At 32.6% G+C, this 23,489-nt stretch overlaps 2 protein-coding genes across 2 annotated transcripts; one reads left to right on the forward strand and one right to left on the reverse strand.

Moving 5' to 3' along the window:
- The first annotated feature begins 12,443 nt into the window (after positions 1-12,443).
- On the forward strand, positions 12,444-23,188 carry LOC117209227 (mediator of DNA damage checkpoint protein 1). Its single transcript, XM_033450975.1, has 7 exons — positions 12,444-13,009; positions 13,182-13,280; positions 16,498-16,596; positions 16,987-17,169; positions 18,326-22,415; positions 22,494-22,802; positions 22,895-23,188. Exons 1-7 carry the CDS (start codon positions 12,920-12,922, stop codon positions 23,107-23,109), a joined length of 5,085 nt encoding a protein of 1,694 aa, XP_033306866.1. The 5' UTR covers positions 12,444-12,919; the 3' UTR covers positions 23,110-23,188.
- On the reverse strand, positions 13,575-15,683 carry LOC117209230 (venom carboxylesterase-6-like). The gene is made up of 3 exons (XM_033450986.1): positions 15,636-15,683; positions 13,913-15,001; positions 13,575-13,812 (listed from the first exon to the last, which is right to left on the reverse strand). The coding sequence occupies exons 2-3, from the start codon at positions 13,957-13,959 to the stop codon at positions 13,614-13,616; spliced, it is 246 nt and encodes an 81-aa protein (XP_033306877.1). The 5' UTR covers positions 13,960-15,001; positions 15,636-15,683; the 3' UTR covers positions 13,575-13,613.
- Positions 23,189-23,489: the final 301 nt, after the last annotated feature.

Raw genomic sequence — 23,489 nt, forward strand, 5'->3', positions numbered from 1 at the left:
AAATAAATGGCTTAAATGTTATAAATTAATAGCTTAAATGTTATAAATTAATAGCATAAATGTATAAAATAACAGTTTAAATGTTGTAAATTAATGGCTTAGATGTTGTAAATTAATAGCTTAAATGATATAAATTAATAGTTTAAATATTGTAAATTAGTAGCTTGGATGTTGTAGATTAATAGCTTAAATGTTATAAATTAATAGCATAAATGTTATAAATTAATAGTTTTGGCGTTATAAATTAATTCCTTAAATGTTATAAATTAATGGCTTAAATGTTATAAATTAATAACTTAAGTGTTGTAAATTAATGGTTTAGACGTTGTAAATTGCTAGTTGCAATGTTGTTATTTGATATTTTTTGTTTTATTTACCTTATATTTAAATTCTTCTTCGATGTTCACTCTCCGGAATTTCAGGCACAAAAGAGCTCGCGCGCGACTTCCGTGTTCCTTATATACCTTGACAAGATGCCGGTTTGTTAATCAAACGGTAACGATATTTTCACATAGCAGGCGACGGTTTTTCCATTATAACAAAATCAAATTGAACGATTTCTTAATTTTTATCGTAAATTGGCATCTTTAAAGATTTAATACGATATCCATTTCTATCATTTTAATAGTTTCTGCAAACTAAGACTAAATTCACACTTCTTTAATACTAGTTTTCGACTATCGATTAGTTTGAACAGAATTCTCTTAGAGGCTTTTGGTGATCCAAACTGGACTGTTGCGTAGTTCTTCGCTTGGTATCGTTTTCCAAAGATTAATCAACTGATTAATTTTTGGAAAACGATGCCAACTACCAGGTCTCACCACGAGGAGGTAACTACGCACGAGACCCGCCCATGAGTGATTCAACATTATGCATCGGTCTCGACATTCAACCTATTGGTAAGAATGTCGAGTTCTGACTCTACTTGATCATGGGCCTGCGTAAAGAGATAGTTGTATCGTAGCCTAACTGCGAAACACATATCTCGAACGCAGCGCTTACATAAATCCTTACAAACGTAAACCAACATACATAGCACACCATCTATCTCCCACACAACGATTACATCGATCAGTACAATAATTCGCAACCCTACTGGCCGCATTCGGTATCAAAGACACGTTTGTCTAACTTGGAACGAATGAAACAATATGGGGCTACTACGGAAAAGGAGCCCCAACAATCAGACTGTGAAAGAAAAACCGCGGCGCGCCCGGAACGAACGAAACCACGATCTCTCGAAAGAACTAACAAACCTACATGACGTACCCCCGTGCACCGGATAACCCTAAGGTTCAGCGGAAAGCCCAAGCATTGACCTTCGCCCGATTCCTGTCACGTCGTCTGGATCTTATCACGGTCGATGGCACCAACCGATGATACCAGCGATCCAGCAAATAGGCCTGCGATTTAACACACTCCAACTGAACAAATGAAGGCCCGGGGAGGGACCGCTGAACAGGATTACAAAGGCAAGGCCCCAACTGAACAGTGGGGTCCACCCCCGCGGGTTCGTCACTTGAACAGGATTACGGAGGACGTGAAATGCAGGTCTCTGACCGAGTACCGAAGTACCAATCGGACAGTATTGCGAATCGCAGGCATCACCAGTGAGATGACATCTCCCGTGATTCGAGGCAAACGACGAGCAGTCGTCGAGTAGTCATCAAGACAGAGGTGTGCTTGGGGCGACTTACGAATCCAAAGAGTTGCCCAGTGCACGTTGACCCGCACGTACCCGGAATACGCGCGAGCGAGTACGTCACGCTACGGTTTGAAAGAACTGAGCGACCGTGAACCGATAAATCGTGGGAACAATTTTTCCAATGTGGTAACCGAGGGCATCACGAGAGACGAGATTTTTATTTTTCGTTCCAAGATAGATAAGTATCTTCGTACAGAATGAGCTTACAATGCACATAACATAGGTATCTACCTTAAGATTAATTAAGGCTAAAACGCTCGCATCCCACGGTGTCCCGCGATGTCCCACGGTGGCCCACGATGTCCCACGGCGCCCCCGCGGGGGGGTCTTAGTCCGGTCTAGATCACCAAAACTATTTTGGATGATCAAGACCAGACTATATTGAAGTAGTTTTTAGCTTGATATCGTTTCTCAAATAATAATATTAATATTCAAAATAGTACTTGGTGTATTATTATTTGGGAAACGATACCAATTACCGGGACCCACCACGAGGAGGTAACTACGCTCGGGTCCCATTTACATATACAGTTTTTAAGCATTGGAAGCAGAGATGTAAAATTATTTTATAATAAAGCGACATTGTAGCAGCGACATTGTTTTACCCGGAGTTTATTTGTTCTTACATTACTTGTAATCTAACGGTCTCGATACTCCGAGGCAAAAAAACAACATGATTTGAAATGTCCTCTGACTGATGTCCAGCTACAGATAAGATGTGGTTGCCTTCGGTTAAATTGCACTCGCTTCCTTGATTCCATGAATATGGTGTTGTTTCCTTAGTTTCGAGCAGACATGGAAAATTACATCTTAAGATTACACTCTGTGTTAAGACAGGTTTTATACGAAATAGTGAAATGAGAAATTAAATACTGTATTTAAAATTAAAAAATAATGCTATATAGAAATAAAATAGTACTTCAAAAACTTGATAGATTTCATTAATAAAATGAAACAAAATAAATCATTAATTCACTCACTACGAATTGATGGTATTGATTTAAATCAATGAATGTAGAGCTACTCCCGATTAACGGTACAACTGTTATAAATTAAGAGCATCATTACTTTGAATTAATGGGAGTATGTGGTTATAAATTATTGGTATAACTGTTAAGAATTAATGGAGTAATTGTTTTAGATTAATGGCTTAAATGTTACAAATTAATGGCTCAGATAATATAAATTATTAGTTTAAATGTTATAAATTAATAGCTAAATGTATAAAATAACAGTTCAAAAGTTACAAATTAATGGCTTAGATGTTGTAAATTAATAGCTTAAATGTTATAAATTAATGGCTTAGATGTTGTAAATTAATAGCTTAAATTTTATAAATTAATGGCTTGAATGTTATAAATTAATAGTTTAAATGTTAGAAATTAATGGTGTAATTGTACAAAATAATAGCACAAATGTTAAAAATTAATAGTTTAAATGTTATAAATTAATGGCTTAAATGTATAAAATAAGAGTTCAAATATTGTAAATTAGTGGCTTAGATGTTGTAAATTGATAGCTTAAATGCTATAAATTAATAGCTTAAATGTATAAAATAACAGTTCAAATGTTGTAAATTAATGGTTTAGATGTTGTAAATTAATAGCTTAAATGTTATAAATTAATAGCATAAATGTTATAAATTGATAGTTTAGACGTTATAAATTAATTCCTTAAATGTTATAAATTAATGGCTTAAATGTTACAAATTAATAGCTTAAGTGTTGTAAATTAATGGTTTAGACGTTATAAATTACTAGTTGCAATGTTGTTATTTGATATTTTTTTTTATTTACCTTATATTTAAATTCTTCTTCGATGTTCACTCTCCGGAATTTCAGGCACAAAAGAGCTCGCGCGCGACTTCCGTGTTCCTTATATACCTTGACAAGGTGTCGAGGTGTCAATCAAAGGGCAACGATTTTTTGACATAGCAGGAGACGGTTTTTCCATTATAATAAAATCAAATTGAACGATTTCTTAATTTTTATCGTAAATTGGCGACTTCAACGATTTAATACGATATCCATTTTTATCATTTTAATAGTTTCTGCAAACTAAGACTACATTCACACTCCTTCAATACTAGTTTTCGACTATCAATTAGTTTGAACAAAATTTTCTTAGAGGCTTTTGGTGATCCAAACTGAAGTGTTGCGTAGTTCTTGGCTTGGTATCGTTTTCCAAAGATTAATCAGCTGATTAATTTTTGGAAAACGATGCCAATTACCAGGTCTCACCACAAGGAGGTAACTACGCTCGGGCCCCATTTATGTGAAGAGTTTTTAAGCATCGGAAGCAGAAGATGTAAAATTATTTTAGAGCAAAGAAGTAGCGTGTATTGAATTTTATTAATCATTAGTTGCCGAATTCTTATGAGTTGTTAATTGTTAAGTGTGAGTTATGAATTATCAATTTGGTTGTCTTAGTTACACATTAAATAACCCTCGTTTCTTGTTTAAATTTCAATTTATAGTAATTTTGATGATTCTATAATATTGTTATAAATTAAAATCATAATTGTTAAAAATTAATCGAGTAATAGTTTTAGGTTAATAATAAAATGCTATAAATAAATATCGCAATTACTATAAATTATTACCTTTGTACAAATTGTTACAAATTAATAATTTAATTGTGAAGAATTAATATATCAAATGTTGTTAACTAATGGTTTACATCTTGTACAGTAACAGTTTAAATATTATAAAGCAATAGTTTAAATATTATAAATTAAAAGCTTAAATGTTATAAAATAATAGTTTAAATGTTGTAGATTGTTGGTTCAAATGTTATAAAGTAATAGTTTAAATGTTGTCGATTAACAGTTTACATGTCCTTGATTAGTTGTTTAAATGCTGTTGATTAGTAGTTTAAATGTCGTTTATTAATAGTTTAAATATTGTAGATTGATGGTTTAAATGTTATAAATTAATGATTTAAATGTTATAAAGTAATAGTTTAAATGTTGTTGAGTAATGGTTTAAATGTCATAAATTAATGGCTTAAATGTTATGTTCTTGTTTCGCAATGATAACTTATTATTAATATTTATGAAGCAGAAAATTTTCAAAATCGAACGCAAAGGGTGCTTCATTATATCTGCAATATCAATTAACCTACCATTTAAAGAAAAAAAAAGAAGAAATTCTGAAAATACCCGAAATTTGATACGCAACGCTAATAAATATAAATCTATGCACTCATATTTAAAAAATATGTAATGCCAATAGCAAGAGATCACAGTGCAACCATTTAGGAGATTGCCGATGAACGATTACATTTGTACAGCTCTTGCAGCTGTACGTGTGATCCAGAAACAGTGTCCGACCAATGCAGTCGGGGGTTTGGGCATTTTGTAAACGCAACACTACTTAACAAAACGCGATCATTCATTATCGCAACGCTAATTCTTATAGTGAATTTAATGAAAATTACTATTTACTATATGAAAAAGCTACTTTAAATACTCTGATATTGCTACTTGCAATACTATAAAATTAATTGAGAACTAACACTTTCTCAATCTAATTTTAAACAATAGAAAACAGGATAAATTCTGATACGCATAGTTCTATAAGAAATTATAAAAATTCATAATAAAAACTGCAAAAGACAATCGCGATATCGTAATTCACAACTCTAAAGCAAACGCGATTATCATTTTATCGCAACTCTAATTCAAACCGTAATCATTTTCTCGCCACACTAATTAAAAGCCGCGATGTTATTTCGCAACTCTAATACAACCCGTAATTAATTTATCGCAACACTAATAAGAAAAATCGCGATTTGCCCAATGGGACGATGGACCGATATATACATCGGCCAAAAAGCAAACTACTACTACTTCTACTACTACAAATACTAAAATCGAGCATAGTGACAAAGTAGTAACAATAATGACTTCCCATGCTCTGGATGACCCAGAGGATGGGCAGCCATTAGTAGTTGCCCTCTTGAGTGGCAGTTTGCCGGGCCTCTTCGGCTTATAGCCTCTTCTTTCTTCGGGCGCAATGCCCACTGAAACTTACATCTAAGCTCGAGACTTCTAAATCGCAAACAAAAAAAAAACTTGAAAATAAAAATATAAACCGCGGAAGCTGATTGAAGTGCACATGGACTGACCAACGATCGCAGCAGTGATCGTTGCTTACTCGCATGTGCGTGCTCGAGCGATAAACGTTCGTTTCGACCCATTCGCGACCGCGACCGCGAAATTCGAAAAATCTATAGGCAAAACCAGAGACGAGAGCATTCGTCTCCAGTTTCAGTCCGTCGATTTTTCAAATTAGATTTCCAGAAACAAGTTGGTCACACGAAAACGTGCTTACCCGACCAGAGATTGTGCCAACATACCCGGCCCTACCTACTTATAATTAACAGTCATACCAGAAAGTATACTACCTATCCTACCTAGCGCTGTATTTAAAAATGGCAAAACAGGCACACCAACACATTCGTTCGTCCTAGAGAGGACGTCCCGGGACGAGCACCCGAGCTTAACATACAACATGCACGCTCTAAGGTACGTACCATTTTCCTGAAATCGACTGACGAAGGCTAGTGACCATTGCGTAGAACGTGATAAAACACGTCTGAGGAAATGATATCGTTAAAATAAATGTAAGTAAACTTGGAATTATAATTGTAATTGACGGCAACATTAAAAGCGTGGTTACACTTAATCGTGTGGATGATAACAATTCGACAATTTTCTTTTTTTCCCTATCGAACGTTTATTTAGAAAATACTGCTATTTTTTTTACTTAAAAATTATTATTAAGAAACTGTAACAAATATGAAAAATATTAGTTGAAAATTGTGAGATATTTCTCGATAGGGAACAAATGCTTACGAATACCGCGAATGCAATGCAATCGTTTGCAAGAATTATACTTTTCGCTATTAGATTATATACTGTGAATTTTCGTTATTAGAATACGAAATATACATTCTAGTAATACACTGTAGTCGCGTGTTATAAATATTGGAAAATATTTGCAAGAATTCAAAAGTTCGTCACTAAATATACTTAAAGAATATTGTACAAATGCGCGCAAAACCTTGCTTCGAGGTATTTGAATTTAACTGTTACTAAATTACAAGTTTATGACGTTAACTGTAGTAAGTTCACATAATATAGCAAAAGAAATTGAACTCGGTAAGTGAATTTTTGTGATGTAACTCAATTTGAAACAACAAGATAATTCGCCAAAAATTCGTTTGAAATAAAAGAATGATTTCATACATCGGAAATAGAACAATAATTTATTTAATCGTTTTTACTTCCATCTTAGTATTCCAAATAATAAAGAAATGATCTATTATGAAATATGAAATGTATTTTAACATAAATATAAATTGTATATCGAACGTTACCCATATTCGAATAAAAAGACTACAGAATTGTTCATACAAAGCTGTCTTAGTTAAAATAAATTCATCGGATTGATCATTAATCGTTTTTGCGTTTATATGTTAATATTCCTGTTACTTTTATATTATTTCTGCTATCGATAAATAACTTGCACAAAAAAATAACGAGAAATTAAAGCAAATGTATAAAATAATTAAATGAAGTCACAGTCAAACTTAAATTTTATTATAAAAGCTTACGAAAGAAGCTAATATTAGAAGTACAGTATCATTCAGTAAATAGACGACTGAAGAAAAATTAAAACAAGAAGTTTCGGAAAACCACTTAATTACATTATCTTAGTGTTCAATGAATCATTAAATAAATATTTATTAATTAAATGATATTAATATCGAGATATAAACGATAGTAAAAAATATAGCAATGAATAGTACGAAAAATATAGTAATGATAGTAGTGAAGAACCGACACCACCAATAGATTAGAATATGTTACAAATCTGACGCAACGCGACCCATGCTATTCGTAAGACAGGAGACGACTGAATGACTCCTTGTACCTTAGTTTCTCTGAGCAACTTCCAAAGCGATGGGGTAAGGGTGGGAGGGCGAACGAGCCGGCGGTACAAACAGGTACACAGTTAACGATTACATTGAATTACAGATTAACGATCTACACAAAAAACGTATACAACTACAAAAACACTCATCTTCTACGCAACGCTTACACAAATCTTTCCAAATTTCAAACAAAACATACATGCAATATCTACATCCTATACAATGATTACATCGATCTTTCTAAACATCGTACAATAATTCGTAGCCCTACTGGCAGCATTCCGCATCAAAAACACATTTGTCCAACTTGGAACGAAAGAAAGAAAATGAAGCTACTGACACTGCATATACCATTTCGTGTCGTGCAAAAAGAATATTCGAGTCGTTGTACAAAACTGTTTAACATTCTATTTTCGCGACACTAAACTTTTGAAGATATTAAAAAGTTATAAACTCTAACGTGATCTCAATAAGCTTCCCTTAAAAATGGGAAAGCAAGAAGAAGCCCGATCAATCAGACAGTCAAAGAAAAAATCGCGGCGCGCGCCAAACGAACGAGATCGTGATCTCTCGAAAGAACTAACAAACCTACGCGACGAACCCCAGTGCACGAGATAACACCAAGGTTCAGCGGAAAGCCCAAGAATTGACCGTAATTCGATTCCTGTTTCGCCGTTCGAAACTTACACGAGTCGCGGTCGATGGCGCCGACCGATGATGCTAGTGGTACACTGGTGATCCAGCCGTGGATCCAGCACATAGGCCGGCAACTTAACACACTCCAACTGAACAAGTGAAACCCGGGGAGGGACGTGAAATTGCAAGTCCCTGACCGAGTACCGAAGTACCAATCGGACAGGACTGTAGATCCATGACTGACTCCCCAACAGATTCGTAAGCATCACCGGCGCGACGACAACTCCCGTGATCTGATGCAAACGTCGAGCAGTCGTCGAGCAGTCACCAAGACAGAGGTGTCCTTCGGGTGACTTACAAATCCAAAGAGTTGTCTAGTGCACGTTGACCCGCACGCAATTCGGAATACGCGCAGGCGAGTATGTCACGCGACAGTTTGAAAGAACTGAGCGATTGCGAACCCATAAATCGTGGGTACAATTTTTCCTGAGTGGTAAGCGAGGGAATCAAGGGGAACGAGATTTTTATTTTTCGTTCCAAGATGGATAAGTATCGTTGTACAGAATGAGCTCACAGTGCTACAGTGCTACAGTGCCCCCGCGCGGGGGTGTTAGTCCAGCCTAGATCACCGAAACTATTTTGGATGATCAAGACCAAACTTTATTCAAGTAGTTTTTAGCTGGATATTGTTTTTCAAATAATAATACTAATACTCAGAATAGTACTTGGTATATTATTATTTGAAAAACAATACTAATCACCAGGACCCACCACGAAGAGGTAACTACGCTCGGGTCCCATTTACATAAAGAGTTTTTAAGCATTGGAAGCAGAGATTTAAAATTATTTTCTAACAAAAAAATAGCGTGTATTGAAATTTATTAATTAGAATAGCTGTAGTACGTGGATCCGCATAATCATACTTAAATATTGAGCTTATAATCGACGAAATGAAACCATGCAACTTACCAATTCTAGCACGCATAGATGAATGATGAGATTGCACTTGTACTTGCTTCCTTGATTCCATGAATACGGTGTTGATTTTTTGGCTTTGAGCGAACATGGAGAATTACATCCCATCCATAAACACTCAATAGATACACTCTGCTTTACCACTGGTTTTATACGAAGTAGTGAAGTGAGAAATTAAATACTGTACTTGTTACGCCGGGCCTCTCTGCCTGGCCCAGGTCACACACCGCGGGCCAGACGGACACCAGATGTCCGCTTTTCCGTACGGCGTACCCTCAATATCCTTAAGCACCCGTCATAAACCCGAGTCACTTGCCTGCTAAGGTCCTTCAAAACAAACAAACATCTGTGTCCGAAGCATTTCTAAAGACTATTGTCTACCACGGCGGGACAAGGGAAAGTTAGTTTTCTCACGTGCGCTGCAACTTTCCTCCCACTAACCACTTTCTGTCGAGGGCAGTTAAGACCCTTCGTTTAACCAATTAAAAACGAAGCCTATTCCCTCACTCTCCTAAATAACATCGGCACCAACAAATCCGATGGTCCCGTGCGCTAGACACACCCATCCTTAGCTTTCCTCGGACACAGCATCGTCACTCAGCTTCACTTCTTCTACATCGTTGGAAAAGTCAACTACTAAGTATACGCTAATGCCCAACGGGGCAGTCTAAGCATAACGCGAGAGTCGGTCTCGGTATTGTCGAGCATACATTTCCTCTCCTAAATCTCATAGTGCTACGTCCACTAATACACTAAATCTAATTATAAGAGCCCTGCTCTAACGCACATATCTATCTTAGCTTCGTGCGACAAGTTGTTAATTACTTATTTCTCTACGTCAGTGTAATCTAAGTGCTGGAAACATATAATTTATAATTCTGTGAATCACAGGGTTATACAACCTCAATCACCCCTATTATCTCAACGGAAATCAGGGGATCGATCAATTCGTGGTGTCGATTGTTATAATCGTAACGGGGATTTACGACCCCCGTTGACGTCTCTCCTTGCGACTACGTCTCCCCGCGACTGGTCGAAGAAACAGTACTTAAAGTTAAAAAATAATGTTACATAGAAATAAAATAGCACTTCAGAGACTTGAAAGATGTCGTTAATATTAAATAAAACAAAATAAATCATTTGTTTACTCACTACAAATTGATGGTATTGATTTAAATGAATGGTAGAATTGCTTCCGATTAATGATACAACTGTTATAAATTAAGACATAATTACTTTGAATTAATGGGAGGATGTGGTTATAAATTATTGGTATAATTGTTAAGAATTAATGAAGCAATTATTTTAGATTAATGGATTAGATGTTATAAATTAATAGTTTAAATGTTAGAAATTAATGATTTAAATGTATAAAGTAATAGTTCAAATGTTGTCAATTAATGGCATAGATGTTGTAAATTAATAGCTTAAATGTCATGAACTAATAGTTTAAATGTAAGAAATTAGTGGGTTAAATGTTATAAATTAATGGCTTAAATGTTATAAATTAATAGTTTAAACGTTGTAAATTAATGACTTAAATGTTATAAGTAATAGTTTAAATGTTGTAAATTAATGGTTAAAATGTTGTAAATTAATAGCTTAAATGTTATAAATTAATGGCTTAAATGATAATGTAATAGTTTAAATGTTATCAATTAATGGCTTAAATGTTATAAATTAATAGTTTAAATGTCGTAATGTAATAGCTTTAATGTTATAAATTGATAATTTACTTCGCAAAGGTTTTTCTTCGATTTTTGTTCGATCTTCACGGTACGGGAGTTCACACGCAAAAGAGCTTACCTCCTACCTACGTTCCTTATATACCTGATGGGTTGCATTTGACAAGGTGACGAAAGGTGAAACAAACAGTAACGGTTTGCTGATGTCATAAAAGGTTTTTTCATTATAACGCAATGAAATTTAGTAATTTTTTAATTTTTATTGTAAATTGACGCCTTCAACAATTTGTTACAATAACAATTTTTATAATTATAATAGTTTTTACAAACTGAAACTACATTTACAGTTCTGTGATACTAGTTTTTGATTTAGAACTGTGTTAATTTATATTGAATGCCAGTTTATAATGAAAATAACTGTTGTATTATAAACAAACGATATAACTATTATAAATTAATAGCAAGATTATTTTCAATTAGTGAAAGCCTATTGTCATAATTAATACTATAATTATTAAAAATTAATGGAGTAATTGTTTTAGATTAATAATTGTTATAAATAAATAGCGTAACTGTTATAAATTTTTAGTTTATTTGTTATAAATTAATGGCTTAAATGTTACAAAGTAATAGTTGAAATGTTGTAAATTATTGGTTTAATTTTTACAAATTAATAATTAAATTATCGATAAGTAAGTAAAAGTTCTATTTCGATCTACATATCTTATGTCTACCTTACCTTACGATCTACGTCCTTATATACCTCGTACAAGACGTAAAGAAGGAAAGCACGATATTTAGACATAAATCTACCCGCGCAATCTTTTGCAAAAGAAGTGGTAGATTGAACATTAAACCTGCTTGTTATTTTTAATAAAGAAAAAGATGTTTATATTATATGACATTTATTAAACATTGCTTACATAGAAAATAATACATAATAATCGTGTACGTAAAAGTTGGTATTTATTGCTTTTTCCTTAGATGCTATTCAATGATTCGTGAGTCGAGTACGCGACCGCCTTAATTAAGGAGAAAAAGGAAAAGACAGAGACAACCAGGTTCGAGCTGTTTTTACACGATGGCGTCACATAACAAATCCTGGTCACTTGTATAGCAGGTTAATCGTAGTTAAAATAACCTATAACCAAGTGATAAATGGAAACCCGCCTAAGGCGCGTGGACGCCAGCAAAAGCGTCGCTTTCTTAGGGAAGAGAGGAATCGTCAGACAGAACCCATTAAGCAGCCGGAGAAAGTAATTGAGTGAGAAGTGCAAAGAATCAGCAAAAATTTAGTGTTTATTATAAACATTTGCAGTCATTACTCAAAAGGCCCTTCTCCGTCCTTTTGACTCCTAAAATCGTGTGCAAAATATGTACAGGTGACTAACAACCGCTATTCAGTTTTTTTCCCGCGAACAACTAAAGATACTTTACTTTTGCTAGTCACCAAGTCCTAATTTCTCAATTGAAGAGCCCTATTGCGGACAAATTCACACACATCTTCTGACCACTAAGAGCTTTACCGCCTCCACGGGAATTTCTAAACTTGTATATACAACCGTGGTCCCGATTCCCATTATTCCTATGTTATCAACCTTATATTTGTGTTATACATAATTAAATTACCAGTGGAGGGAATCGGCGAAAATAAGCATATGATAATGTTTATAGTACCATCACTGTGGTAGCATCCGTCATTTGTAGCGTACAATATTTCTCGTTCAGTGTTATTCGTACTAAATATTTAGTTATAATATTGTTATAAATAATATACCGATTTGTGCATTCATGTGTGGTTGTACGTGCATGATTCTTGTTTAATCAAGCATTCATTGGTCTATTATAATTATTAGTAAATTCTCTAAGCATCTACGTCTTAAATGAGGTTATGTCACAAAAATTTCATAATCTTAAAAAAAGGGAAATATTTAAAAACTACATATAACTTATGTCATCCAAATAAGCTGTCTTCAGAATGGATATCCTAGCAACGCAAATTTACGAAGATTATGATTCCACACCAACACAAAAAATTTCTTATTCTTCTCAACAAAGTGAAATAGTGGTAAAGATGAATCAAATACTTACGATTCCAATATTAATATTCTAATAATACTCATATTTCATAACATTTTATTTTAACAATATTTATATTTTTAACGTTTTTCTAGACTAAAATTGTTTCTTTCACTTCTCTTTTATTTTTCATATTAACTCTGTATTATTTTATGTTTTAGATTGGAGTGTTATCTATTGATTCTAAAACATTTCAAATCAAAGAAGGAATTACACAAATTGGACGACATCACGATTGCAATGTAGTATTAAATAATCTTGTGAGTAACCTTTAAGTAATCCTCTATATGTATATATATTTAAATCTCTTTATTTTTAAATGAACATACTCAAATGCTTATAAAGTATATTCAAATTAAATAGAAAAAGTGATCACTTTTAATATGCTATCGCAATAAAATTGCCAATAAAATATTTTTATATCATATAAATTATATTTAAACATTTGTACTTTTATCTTTCATATATTTTCATATTGTTTTGCTATGTATATGATATATTAAATAATGTAGAAATAAAAACATCATTATTAATCTTGAATTTATGCAATTTTAATATTTATGTAATTTAACAGAAATTTGTAGACAATATTCTTATAATTCTTCTCTTAATATATCAGATGCAGTATATAATTTATTTTCGTTAAAGTTAACAGAATTCCAAAAATCTTTTTGATCAAAATTTATGCTCCTACCCATCTGAATTTTATCTGATCCGGCAATATACAAATAATGAAATAACTTTTCATTTGGATTTAATCTTGGCCATTGAACACCACCGATATTTGACACCCTGATCAGTTTAAAAGATATACATATATAAAATATAACATAAATGGCTATAAGTAAGATTCTTTTAAATCATTTTAATATGCGCAATTAAAGATATTTACTCGTTTGTTGCAAATGATACCCAAAAATCGGTCAACATTCTTTGCATTTTAATATCATCTGTTATTGTTGTGGGATGAAGATACTGAGTATCTACAACAAAGAATGCGTTACATGCATGAGTCACACCTGTATAAAATATCAAATAAGTACACTTGTCTTCTTTTCCTTTTCTAAGTTCTAGCCTAGATAATATAATCTAAATAAGATCTAAATAATATACCATAATCGTTAGTAGTTCTACTTATGGCATCACTGACACTGTATGTGCCTCTGCAGATATAATAATATCAAACAGGTTGTCGATTAACTTTAGCCTGCATTTGGCAGGTTTCTCACTATCAACAACAAAGAATCTATCATTAGCTACTTGAATCAAGGATTGTATCGTTGTGTCATCAATTTTCTTTCATCCAAAGTAATGATTTCTTATGAATTTGGCAACTTCAACATACTTTTCTCTAGGAAGGGTGTAATTACAATCCAAGAAATAACACCTCCTTGTAACTAACAATAATTACTTATCAAACATATATACTTACTTAATAATGGGTACATCCCCTTTATTTTCTATTACTTTTATTATACGATTTGGTATCGATTTATATAGTTTCTGGATATAATTTTGACTTAACGTATCCCATTCGCGTACAATTGCATTTTTTAATTCTTGTACGTGTCGATACTACTTTCCATTCGCGTATACGCCGTGAACAAGTTCTGCCCAGCAATTTTCAATAATATTAAGGTCCGAGGAGCGTGCAAGCCACGGCAAAATAGATATATTATTTTCATTAAAATATGATTGGACCAATCTTGATGTGTATACAGATGCATTATCTTGTTGAAGGATGTAATCAGGTCCAGAAATGCGTACTGCATGATTATCTATTTCTTCTTTTATTAAAATTTATGTATCGGACACTATTCATTCTCCCATTGATGAACTTGAAACTTGTCTTGCCGAAATAACTCAAACCATCACGCTGCCTCCTCCCATTTGTCGTCGAATTGCTGACATTGTCTCTTTTCTTATGTCATGAAAATAATATTGGAACTCATCAGGACCATCCAAGTTGAATCTTTTTCGTCTGAGGATAATACCCTTCTCCATTTTTTCCAATACATTCTTTCTTTTGCAAAGGTAAACGTTCTGCTTTGTGTTTCGTTGTTAACGAAGGTTTCTTTTTCAATTTTAGCCTCTTAATATCTTTGCAGGATAGTAGAACTCGACGAACACTTGAAACACTGGCACTAACACTAGATTTTTCCATTATTTGCTTTGTGTTAACGCGAGTTGCGTTAATACGAGTTGGAAACTACACGCAAAATTGCTCGCTTATCACGATCGGACGGCGACGGACGACCAGTACTTTTCTTTTTGCCGTAATCTTTAACATTTTTTAAGAAATTGTGTATTACTCTAAGACTTCTTCTTCTTACTTTCGATATTTTTGCTACTGATAACTGTTGCTGTTTTAGTTCAGGAATTTGCTTTTTTGAGTTTTATTTTTTTTCGCGTCCCATACTTACAAATTTATTGTTATAGAGTGTGTTATCATTTCGACCTTAGTATAGAACAGTTTCTCTTTGTTGTATACAAACATCTGCGACATTGTGACTTAATTCTAGCAAGCCGCATATCCTGAGCTCATAATGATTTGATAGTATATGTTACAGACGAATAACTTTACATGCGTCATTGAGAAATTAAAGATAACACACCTGGGTTATTTTTTTGACGAGGAGTGTACAAGTACCCGACTTTGTTTCTAACCGGAAAATAGGTATAGTTCTTTAATGAGTTTTCCCTGATTAAAATGTATATTAAATTATTTGATTATAGATGATTTTAATTTACATAGATTTGATAAAAATATATTTTTGAAGGCTAAAGATAAGGTACTATTAGAAATATTAAAAATTGATACTAATAAAAATATCGAAATATGAAATTTTATTTAAATAAGGCTACCTATTAATACAAATACATATTTATTTACATTTGTCTTGTCATTATTTCAAATTTAATCAAACAAAGAAATTACTCAAAAATTCGATACAAACATATATTGATGCATTAAAACAATTTTGTTTCTCGTATAAAGTTTTTAGAATATCCTTACTTAAAGCTGTATAATAAAACGGAGTGAATCTGTTCTGTTCGTATTTTCTACATCCAAACTAATCATATTTTTTGAGATAATATGATTTTTGCATAAATTATATTATCCGGTATTCACGGAGTGTACATTAAGATATGACATTCCTACATGATATGATACCTGATAACGATGACATAATTAGAAAAATAGACGTAGATATGTAGTTTAACAATTTTATAATTATGTATGTTCCTTATTTTCTAATTCTCTAATTCTAATTATCCTACGCAATGGATTTTTGTAGCTAAACCAGGTCAATTAATTTTATTGTAAAGAAAGTTCTCTAATTAAGTCATCAATCTCTCTCTTAATAATAGGCATAACATTTCGAATTAACAAATAATATACTAAAAATAAAGATTATCGTCAATATTAAAGTATTAAATAACGACTATAGACAAGCAAATTAATTTAATTTACAGACGGTATCAAAGAAACATGCGGAAATCGAAGCTAATTGTCAAGGAACTGAATCGTGGATTTGTGACCTGAATTCATCTAATAAAACAAAATTAAATAACGTAATGTAAATTTTATCTATATGTTACATTTAATTGATTCCTAACAACAGATACATTAGATTAGATCTTAATTTAGATTAGATTAGATTAAGATGATAGTTGTTATTAGCAATTATTTAGCAGGTACTTAGTTTCTCATTCAATTTAATTCGGATTGCACGAAAGTTATTCATTCTTGTTTAACATCTGAAATTACTGAAACTAACAAATCAACATGTTTAATTATATATTCAATTGAATAAAGTGAATATTCAATATTTCTGTTCAAAGATACTGGATATTTGCTTTATCTGCTTTGTGCATATTATTTATCGATATTATTATTAACTGACATAACAAAATTTCAGCATAATTTAATGTTTCTTCTCTTTCTTTCTTTTTTCTCTGTAGACAATTCTCAGGCCAAATCGATGCTACGAGTTGAAAAATGAAGACGTGCTGGAGTTTGGCGCGGTCCGGGCAATTTTCAAAATCTGTCGTTCGATGGAAGATTCTTTAGTACCAGAAACCCCAGCGGCAAATCATCAGAAGGCACAGCAAACGATCATTCCAGGAACACCTGACTCGTCATTTGTAATTATCATTGATTTCGTGATTATATGAATCATTATATAAATATATTATAAAGTATATTATCAAATGCAAATATATTATAGAGAATGTCACAGATATTTATGCGGAACGATATCAGCATATTCTGTGAATAGAAATGAGAAAAAAATATCATATAAACATATAAATAATTAAAACTGTATACCAAATGGTTTTTTTATTGTTAATGGATAAAGATAGCTTGACGATATCTCTATTAATTCCAATTCAAAATGTTGTCCAGTTTTATAAATATTGGATTGATTTCTATTAAGAATTTAATTTTAAATGAATTTCCTCTTGATCAAGGCACCTAAAACCAAAGGGATGCAAGTGAAATTTTTCTGATATCGAGGAAATTACGTTTGAAATTCAAATGTTCTAAAAAAATCTCACATAATGTGAATATAGTGAATATATGGTATCATGTTATTAAAATTTAAAAAACAAATTAAGTTACATATATTTAATGCTTGTCACATGTATAGTAAGGAGCATATATGCAAGTTTCTAACGAATTTTATCTTTTAGTTTATGAATTGTTGGATATACGAAAAATAATGTTATAATAGAACGATCTTATTATATTTTACTTAATATTATTATTTACTTAATAGTCAATTTTTCTAGTCTTTAAATGAAGCTTTTATACAACAGTGGATTACTTAAATTATTTGCAAGATTAAAACGAATATTTAACGATTTCACGATCTGTTCTTGATTCGAAAATTTCAAAAATATCACTTGGATTCATTTACTTCTAAATGCCTCAATTTTAATGGATACATTTCTAATGTGTATAATAAACTTATTACTTAATATACTTAATATACTTATTTCCTCGCGACTGAATTTATGGTAACATGATGTCTGATGAACTTAGGAACCAAAGAACGGATCCTTTCCAGCATTCATTGTTAAAATTTATTCTCATTTGGCCATTACATCAAATGAAAAACTTTTCTATTATTTTGTATTTTTGTTATAACTTCTTAATGAAGCATATGTACATGAGTCCATCTTTATTTTCACTCATCAGATATGCTAGCGTTGCTTTGTGGAAAAAACTGAAAGATTTACTATATATTATCTCAAATATAAGTATACATATATTAACAAATATGTATTCTTTATGTAGGATAATTCATCCACGGTGGGAAATGTCTCCGTAATTCCTGCCACTCAAGGTAAGGAAGAAAAGTCTGTATTTCGACACCCGACGTTACCTCCGAAGACCGCTACTAACAGCACTCAGAAAAATGGCATTCAGAATACCTCTATCGACGCCCAAGATAACTTGCAAAACTTCGATGTAGAAGAAAAACAAAACGTAGGTGGATCAAGAATTAGTATATACGATATGGAAACACAAAATTCCTCGTTTAATTTCCATGATGAAACGGACGTTGACATTGAGGATATTGACACTCAAAAAATTTGCATTTCGCGCAGCATCAAAAACCTTACAAAATCTGTACAGGAACAAAAGGTTGACATGCACGATATACAAGCGCAAGCAGAAGCACCAGAAGAAGTTACTGATATTCATGATATAGAAACACAGTACGATATAAATATTCAGGATATGAAAATATCCAAGAAGATTAATACTCATAATTTAAAAACTCGAGATAGTGACAAACTTGAAGCAACACGAATTGAAAAGGAAAGAAATTTAACGAATGAGGTGAGAAGTAATGTTAATAATACAGTAGTACAAAAAGATAAGGGTAATGAAAGCACATCCAATCCTAATAACACTGATGAAGGTGAGAATCAGAATAAGAAATTGCCAGGTATTGAGAAAGGTTTGCAAAACCGTCTAGAGGAAATTGAAACAAGCGAAGATGAAACTTCGGAACTTGAGATGAGTCGAAATTTGCTTGGTCCAAAAGAATTAGAAGATTTCATTGAGGATGACGATCTGTCTGATGAAGTAAAATCAAAATCACCGACTTTAATAAAAACTTCATGTGTAAACAACAATTGCGATGTAAACAATAAAAGCACTGATAATGAGAACATATTTGAAGCTGCGACACAGGTCAATAAAAGCGACGAAGATGCCTTTAGAAGCCTAAGTGAACGTAAATACACGTTTCAGGCGTCTTTAGTAGCTGATGACTCTGATCATACCGACAATGAGGCTGTGTTTCAGAGGTATTTGTACAAAGATAGTCAAGAAAGTAAAAAGTCTTTAAACAATCAAGTTTCTGATAGCGAAGATTCAATTACGGATGAAGAAGGTCGTTTTACAGAAATAGCTGTGAAAATGAAACAGGCTGTAGAATTTTCGCAGCTTAATAGGAGTAAAGAAATAAAGAACAGTGCTAATTCAAGTAAAGACTCTGATGATCTATTTGATATGCTTACTCAACCAGTAAATCGGAAGGACGAAGATTCATCGCCCAAATCTAATGAAAAACCAAAAGATAATAAATATGAAAGTGAAGTAGATTCTAATAGCCCAACGCAAGTAATTAATAAGAAAGAAATGAAAAATAATATGGAAATAAATGATGAAATACAAACAAAGGAACTCAATGATATAACACCAACTCAAGTTCTTTCAACAAATAAATCTTCCTTACGAGAGGCTAGTTGTACTATTTCAACAGGAAACAATAAAAAATCTGATAAAGAAGATATTACTGAAATAGAAGACAATACACCTACCCAGATAATTAACACTAAAAAGAAACCGTTAGACGTGAGCAATAACGAACCTCCTTGTTCTTTAGATCCTTTGGTATTAAATGTTACAGATAGATGTAATATTGAAGACATCGATTATGAAACGACATGTACTCAACCAATTAATGATATCAAAAAGCAAAAGTCTGTATCATCAATTTCTGATAAGAGAAAAAACGAGTCAAACTTTGAAGCATTGACTAGAGTAAACTTAGATGATAGCGTAGAAAGAAATTTGAAAGCAATGTTTGCAGATATAAAGGAAGAACGTATAGAAGAACAATTAGAAATATCAACACAAGTTCTTGAACATGTGTTAGAATCGTCAGATTGTGAGAATATATCTCCCACACAAAATCATAAGTCTAACGTGGACAATAACTCATTGACAGATAAGAAAGCAATGAAATTATCAATATCGAACTCTATACCTACAAGTTCATCAACACCTAAATCCATACCTAAAAACCCACTAACTTCAAAATCTGTATCTACAGATTCATCAACACTTAAATCTACAATTAAAGATTCATCAACATCAATATCATTAAGAGAAAAGAAATCAAAAATATCAAACATAGCTAAAATGATTCAAGAAGAAACTGATATATCTAAAAATGGTACGAGTAAATTGAATAAATATTCAAAGAATATAGATGATCAAGCATCGAGTACATCAATCGATTGTGAGCAAATTCAACAAACCTCTAAAGCACTACAAAGCGATGATGAAGATATATTAGCTGGTTTACCTGAAGTTAACATTTCAGGTACTTTATCAAATCCAGAAAGTCCCACATCAACAACATCTTCTGAATATAGAATAAATATTAATCATAACTGGGGAAGACAAACATCTGTAAAAATTGCGCCAAGAAAGAAAGAAGCTTTACGAAAATCGTCGCGAAGAACGTCTAGTTGTAGAAACATGGAAAACGCTGTGTCTTATCATACTATTAGCGAGCCAAATTCTAGTAATATTTCGGAAACTTCTTCAAATTCGTATACAAACAATTTCGATATTAATAAGATACCTGTTTGCAAACATGATGAGAAAGGGACTAGCAGAAAATCCAAAAGATTGATAAAAAAGACAAAGAATTTATGTAAATCTAAAGAAAGCGATTCCTTTGTAGAATTAAAATCGGTAACCTCTATTCACTCGCAAGAAAAAGCGAGACAAAGTCCTCCTATTTCGAATAACAGAAGAACTCGTAATTCTAGCAAAGAGAATACTGATCGTTCGTCTGTTTTTCAGGTGGAAAAGGAAGTACCGGTTGAAATAGCACCCGCTGAACTTACGAAAAAAAATGTATCAAACGCGTCACGCGTTAGAAAAAGATCACTTAGCACAACGGATGCGATTGATAGTAACACTTCGAAAAAGCGCAAGAATGATGTTAATGAAGATAAGCCTGTTAGTAATAAAAGTAGAAAGAAAAATACAATAGATGATGAAGGCAATTCCGTAAATGTTGATAAAAAAAATTCATCAAACAGTATAAATGGTTCGAACAATAGAAGAATGTCAAATGAAGCAAGTTTAGATAAAGAAGCAATAGTAAGAGTCCAAAGAATTTCTCTATCTACTCCAACAGAGTCGATATCAAGTACGCCAACTGAACTGGTGAATGAAAGCGATAACAATTGTAAAATCAGACAAAATCGACTTACAAATGTCATTTGTGACATTCAGACATCTGACAGTCGAATTGTTTCAAGTATTTCGAGTAACGAAAATTACAGAACTACCAAAAATGTAGAAACACGAAAAAATCCGAAACGAAAGACGACAAAAAAAACCGAGCTTGTAGCGGACGACATTAGTTCTCAAATTGGTGAAGAATCCCAAGAGATAGAAATGATCATGAATAGTGCGCTCAAAAAACAAAATACCGGTTCAAATATAGAAAGAAAGGAAGATACGGAAAGAAATACAAGTACCAAAGCGAAAAATACTAGGAAACGTGGAAATACGGATATTAATACGGATGTAGATAACACGGAAATCAGCAGTACCTCTTCCATTTTATCCGAATCTGATAACACACATTTTGAAGTGCCTACATTACGGAGCAAACGAGCGAAGGTTTCCAAAAATATTTCAAGTATAATTAGTACTACGGTAAATGAATCTACCAAAGAAACAAAAAGAAATAGCAAACTATCGATTAGATCAACTCGAAGTCAACAATCAATTGTGGATTCTTCCCTAGAAGAAAGCGCAGAAATGATCGCAAATCAAACTACTTCGAATAACAGTGCAAATAAAAGGAATAATTTCAGAAAGAAACAGCAAAAACAGACGACAGGAAAGACTAAAAACAAGCGACAAAAAGAAGATTTCGTAGAAGAGACGTCTATTTCAGAAACTAATTCCAGTATCGAAACTACATCGGTACTTTCAACTCCCAATAGAACACGTAGAAGCATGTCTTCTTCATTTGCAGCACAATCACCATTCAAAATAAAGCATAAAATCTTATTTACGGGTATTTCAAGTAACGATTATAATAAATTGTTAACAAAGTTGGGTATGTATCCGATCTGTTTGCAGAAGAATTATAACTAAAACTAACCATAGTCATAATTAATGTCCCTTTTCTTTATAGGTGCATCTCAAGTCGAGGATCCGACAAAGTGCACTGTATTGGTTACAGACAAAGTTCGAAGAACTGTTAAATTTTTATGTGCTTTAGCACTACCTGTACCAATAGTTTCAGTCGATTGGTTGATTAACAGTGAAAAAGCTGGTCGTTTCATAGAATTAGAAAATTATATATTGAAGGACCTTGCCGCTGAAGCTAAATTCCGCTTTAAATTAGGAAAGAGCTTAGAAAAAGCAAAAGAACATAAACTTTTAAAGGGATACACACTTGTCTTAACACCGAACACCGCGCCGCCACCACTAGAATTAAAAAGTATGTTTTAAAACTAATAATTTATAGACGTGTATCGTATTTAACATATATATCTTGGTTCTTTATACTTTAAAAAATGTATTTTTTTACAGATATAATCATTTCATGCGGCGGTAAAGCCTTGCTTCGACCACCACCGAAGTTATGGCCTCAACAATCAGTGATTATCTCTCCCAAAGAGGACTTAACAGATGCAAAGAAATTTCTTGCAAAAGCACCTAAAACTGTTACCGTTCAGTCGACAGAATTTATATTAACTGGCATTTTAAGACAAGAATTAGAATTTAATGAGTTTAAGTTAATATAATTCATTCTTCAATGAAACAAGAATACTTGTGTTGAAAAATTGTGCAGAAGTTATTGATACATTTCTCAAATATTTTTACAAAAATGCATTTGTACAAAATAAAAAATATATTGTGTGATTCGTACATGCTTAATTGTATAATACATATACATATAGATATACAGGGTGGTTGGTAACTGGTGATACAAGCGGAAAGGGGGTGATTCTACGAGAAAAAAGAAGTCGAAAATATAGAATAAAAATTTTTTGTTTAAGACTTTGTTTTCGAGAAAATCGACTTTGAATTTTCGCTCGGTATGCGTGCACTTTATTACGTCTCCGTTATAACGGATCTCACTGTAGATCGTTGTCTCGATGGAAAAATTAAAAAAAAATGTAAA

Source organism: Bombus bifarius, unplaced genomic scaffold (assembly GCF_011952205.1).
Source record: "Bombus bifarius isolate JDL3187 unplaced genomic scaffold, Bbif_JDL3187 scf7180000008166, whole genome shotgun sequence".
Taxonomy (NCBI): Eukaryota; Metazoa; Arthropoda; class Insecta; order Hymenoptera; family Apidae; genus Bombus; species Bombus bifarius.